This window comes from Cervus canadensis, chromosome 3 (genome assembly GCF_019320065.1).
Source record: "Cervus canadensis isolate Bull #8, Minnesota chromosome 3, ASM1932006v1, whole genome shotgun sequence".
Classification (NCBI taxonomy): domain Eukaryota; kingdom Metazoa; phylum Chordata; class Mammalia; order Artiodactyla; family Cervidae; genus Cervus; species Cervus canadensis.
Window position 1 is genome coordinate 19,517,419 of NC_057388.1, and position 5,161 is coordinate 19,522,579.

A 5,161-nucleotide genomic window follows, 5' to 3' on the forward strand; every position below is an offset into this window, starting at 1 on the left:
AATTGACTGAACTGATATTGAGTATATATTTGTTATGACTATAATATCCTCTTCTTTATTGATCCCTTTATCATTATATAATGCATTTCTTTTTGTTCTATTATAGTCTTTGCTTTAAAGTTTATTTTGTCTGAGTATTTTGTGAGTATTGCTCCACTATCTTTTTATTGCTGTTGACATGAGATATCTTTTTCCCTCCTCTCACTTTCAGTCTGTGTGTCTTTAGCTCTGACACAAGTCTCTTGGAGGCAGCAAATTGAAAGCTCTTATTTTTTTAATATCGTCAGCCACTCTGTATCTTTCAGTCAGAGCATTAGTCTACTGACAATACATGAAGTACATTGATAAGTATGTACTTATCATGATTTTATTACTTGTTTTCTGGTTGTTTTTAAAATTCTTTGTTAATTTCTTTTTCTTTCTTTTCTTGTGTTTAGATTTTTTCAGTGGTTGTATGTTTGTGTTCCTTTCTTTTTTGTGCATCTGTTGTCGGTTTTTGATTTGTGGTTAACATGGAGTTTGTATATATTGACCTAAAAGTATATTTACTTGTTTTAAACCGGTAGTCATTTAAATTAAAACACATTCTAAAAGATCTATATTTTTTACTCTCCTCCTCTACATTTTGTTTCCAATGTCATATTTTACATTTTCGTGTTTAACCCTTAGCTATTTATTGTAGTTTTGTTGTGGTTGTTCAGTCACTAAGTTGTGTCCAACTCTTAGTGATCCCATGGACTGCAACATGATAGGCTTTCCTTTTATCCACTTCCTCCCAGAGTTTGCTTAAGTTCATGGCCATTGAGTCGGTGATGCTGTCTAATCATCTTATTCTCTGTCACCCTTTTCTTCTTTAGCCTTCAATCTTTCCAGCATCCAGGTCTTTTCCAATGAGTCAGTTCTTCAGATTAGGTGGCCAAAGTATTGGAGCTTCAGCTTCAGCATCAGTCCTTCCAATGTATATTCAGGATTGATTTCTTTTAGGATTGACTGGTTTGATCTCCTTGCTGGTCTAGGGACACTCAAGAGAATTCTCTAGCACCACAATTTGAAAGCATGAGCTCTTCAGTGCTCAGTCTTCTTTATTGTCCAACACTCACATCCATCCACACATGACTACTGGAAATATATAGCTTTGACTATACGAACTTTGGTCAGCAAAGTGATGCTTTTGTTTTTTTATTTTCATTTTTTAAATTTTTATTTATTGTTATTATTTTTTCATTTCAACAGTTTTTAATGAAAGCTGTAGACAAGATGATTTTATTCCTGCATCATCTCAATTGTTTCTTCCTTATATTTGCCCTTTTCCTTTCCTACTGGGCGAGATTTGGCTTTACCTTGGAGGATATTTTTGCGGTCTTTGTCCGGTTTTAGTCTGGTGATAACCACCTTGCTGGGGGGAATGCCCACACGGACAGCTGTGCCATCAGCCTTCTCCCGCTGCACTCGTTCAGTGTAGATGCTGTATTTCTTCCTATAAACCTGGACTACTTTGCCAATTTGCTGCCCTTTGTAGTGCCCTCGTACAACCCGAACTTCATCATCCTTTCGGATGGGAATGGATTGAACGTTGTACTTCTGTCTTAGCTTTTTAGAAAGAGGAGAAGACAGAATTTTCCTGCGAATGTGGGGAGGCGCACTGAAATGCCTTTTTTGATTCTTGCTTCGGTCAGAAGTCACAAAGGGATTGAACTTCATTTTGGCCGCCGGTGCTTCAGCTATGGCCACAGAAGGGAAGAGATCTGCGGGCTGCTTCCGGTTCTGCTTTTGGTTTTTTTTTTTAATATGCTGTCTAGTTTTGTCATAACTTTCCTTCCAGAAGCAAATGTCATTTAACTTCATGGTTGCAGTCATCATATGCAGTGTTTTGAACCCCAAGAAACAAAAATCTGTCACTGCTTCTAATTTTTCCCCTCCTATTTGCCATGAAGTGATGGGACCTGGTGCCATGATCTTTGTTTTTTGAATGTTGATTTTTAAGCCAGCTTTTTCATCCTTGTTAACATACTCTTTAGCTCCTCTTTGTTTTAGCATAGTATCATGTGCATGTCTGAAGTTATTGATATTTATCCCAGCAATCTTGATTCCAGCTTGTGACACACCCATCATGGCATTTTGTGATGTACTCTGCATGTAAGTTGAATAAACAGGGTGACAATATACAGCCTTGTCATACTCCTTTCCCAAATTTGAATCAGTAAGTTGTTCCATGTAAGGTCCTGACTGTTGCTTCTTGACCTGCACAAAGGTTTCTCAGGAGGCAAGTAAGGTGGTCTGGTATTCCCATCTCTATAAGAATTTTCCAGAGTTCGTTGCAATCCACACAGTCGAAGGCTTTCTCATAGTCAATGAAGCAGAAGTAGACATTTTTCTGAAATTCTCTTGCTTTCTTTGATCCAACAAATGTTGGCAATTTGATCTTTGCTTCCTCTGCTTTTTTGAAACCCTGCTTGAACATCTGGAAGTTCTTGATTCTTGTACTGCCCAAGCCTTGCTTGAAGGATTTTAAGCATAACCTTACTAGCATGGGAAATGAGCACAATTGTCCTGTAATTTGAATATTCTTTGGCACTGCCGTTCTTTGGGGTTGGAATGAAATCTGAGTTTTCCAGCCCTATGGCCACTGGTGAATTTTCCAAATTTGCTGACTTATTGAGTGTAGCACTTTAATAGCATCATCTTTTAGGATTTGAAATAGCTCAGCTGGATTTCTATCACCTCCACTAGCTTTCTTCATAGTAGTGCTTTCTATGGCCCACTTGACTTCACACTCCAAGAGATCTGGCTCTAGGTGAGTGGTCACACCATCATGGTTATCTGGGTCATTAAGACATCTTTTGTGCAGTTCTTCTGTGTATTCTTTCCCTCTTCTTAGTATCTTCTGCTTCTGTTAGGTCCTTACTATTTCTGTTTTTATTGTGTCCATCCTTGCGTGAAGTGTTCCCTTTATATCTCCAGTTTTCTTGAAAAGGTCTCTGTTTTTTTTTTCCCATTCTATTGTTTGTCCTCCATTTCTTATGCATTGTTCATTTAAGAAGGTCTTCATATGTTTCCTTGCTATTCTTTGGAACTCTACGTTCAGTTGGGTTTATCTTTCCCTTTCTCCCCTGATTTTCACGTCTCTTCTTTTCTCAGCTATTTATAAAGCCTCCTCAGACAACCACTTTGCCTTCTTGCATTTCCTTTTCTTGAGGATTTTTTTGGTCACTTCCTCCTATACAATTTTACAAGCCTCTGTCTATAGTTCTTCAGCCACTCTGTCTATAGGATCTAATCCCTTGAATCTATTCATCACCTCCACTGTACGGTCATAAGGGATTTGATTTAGATCATACCTGAATGGCCTAGTGGTTTTCCCTACTTTCTTCAACTTAACCTAAATTTTGCAGTAAGGAGCTGATGAGCTGAGCCACAATCAGCTCCAGGTCTTGTTTTTGCTGACTGTATAGAACTTCTCCAGCTTTGGCTGCAAAGAATATTATCATATATCATATATAATATAGTATAATATGATATGATATAGGATAATATAATATATGAACAATATAATTGTAGTTATAGTTGCTTTTAATTTTTTTTTCTTTTATCTTTGTACTGGCTTATTTAAGTGTTGATTCTCAGTCCTCACTGTATAATGCCTTTCCTAGTGGGATTTTTCCTTGACTATAGATTATTAGTTTTTTTCCACTTCTGGAAAACCCTTTTTATTTAGGATATTTTCAGTTAAAACACCCCTTTAATTCTTCAGTTTTGCTTGAAAAGTTTAGCATTTCTCTTTTGAGTCTAAATGATAACCACGCTGGGTAAAATATCCTAAGTTACAGGTTTTCCGCTTTCATCTCTTGAATATATCATGCCACTCCCCACTGACCTACAAAGTTTCTGCAGAAAAATTAACTGGTAGCCTTACAGGGATTCCCTTGTATATGACTCTTTTTCTCTTGTTGCCTTTAGTATTTTCTCTAACTTTAAATTTTGCCATTTTAATTATAATACATCTTGGTGTGGGTTTGTTTGAATTCATCTTGTTTGTAACCCTCTGTGCTTCCTGTACCTGGATATCTGCTTCCTTCTTTAGGTTTGGGAAGTTGTCAGCCATAATTTAATTAAATATATTTTTGATCTCTTTTCTTTCTCTTCTCCTTTTGGGACCTCTACAGTGAGAATGTTGGTGTGATTAATATTTATGCCAGAGATCTCTTAGGCTGTATTAGTTTTTTAAAATCTGTTTTCTTTCTGTTGTTTTGATAGGGTGATTTCCATTTTCTGTCTTCCAGATCACTTGTATTCTTCTATATTACTTAGTCTTCTATTTATTCCTTTTCCTGAGTTCATTTCAGTGATTGAATTCTTCATTTTTGGTTGGGTCTTTTTTATATTATCTAGTTCCTTGTCAAAATTTTCATTGTATTCATCTATTGTTTTTCCAATTTCAGTTAACATTTTTTTTACTACCAATGCTTTGAATTCTTTGACTTGTAAATTAGAACTGTTTCATTCTTTTTCAGAGGTTTTCTCTTGCTCTTTCCATTAAAAGCACCACTCACTTGCCAGGATGGTTGTTTATCCAGGTATTCTCCCTTTTCCTTTTAGTCCCCTTCCAGGAGCAAAGTTTCCAAATGATTGCTTTCCTTTCCTCTCTGCCTGATTACATGTACATCTTTCTTAGGGCTTTGATTGTATGGAGGGCTTGATGGTGGTGGTGTCCTTCTGCCAGTTGCCAGTTAGTTTTCAGTGAGAATTATTTACATGTAGATGCATTTTTAAGTTTTTTTTTGGGGGGAATGTGTATGTGTTTATTTTTGATGTATTTGTGGTGAGAGGTGAGCTCCACTTCCTCTTTGACTATCCCCCATGATGTCTATATTCTAGATTTTAGAATTTAAATTTTAAAATAGTAGACCAGTGAATTGGAACATGAAGGAAAAAGCAGGTTGATATATTTTTTGTGTATATAGATTATATATAAAGTATAGATTAGTACTTTATAGATTATATTTGCTGTATATATAGATTATATATAAAGTATAGATTAATAATAGAGCATGACCAGTAAATTAAAAAAAAAATTTGAACAATATCTATGAAGAAATATACACAGCACAGTTGACAGGTTAAGAGCATGGATTTTGGCCAGTCACAACTGAGATGTACCTTC

The 5,161-nt window shown here is 36.0% G+C and overlaps 1 protein-coding gene across 1 annotated transcript; it reads right to left on the reverse strand.

Annotated features, from left to right (window-relative positions):
• Positions 1 to 1,169: 1,169 nt before the first annotated feature.
• LOC122437750 (60S ribosomal protein L26-like) lies at positions 1,170 to 1,701 on the reverse strand. Its single transcript, XM_043462297.1, has one exon. The coding sequence runs from the start codon at positions 1,699 to 1,701 to the stop codon at positions 1,264 to 1,266; it is 438 nt and encodes a 145-aa protein (XP_043318232.1). The 3' UTR covers positions 1,170 to 1,263.
• Positions 1,702 to 5,161: the final 3,460 nt, after the last annotated feature.

What these genes read in the sequence shown, in the direction of transcription:
- LOC122437750 (XM_043462297.1), bottom strand. Translation starts at nt 1,701, where the DNA reads ATGAAGTTCAATCCCTTTGTGACTTCTGACCGAAGCAAGAATCAAAAA.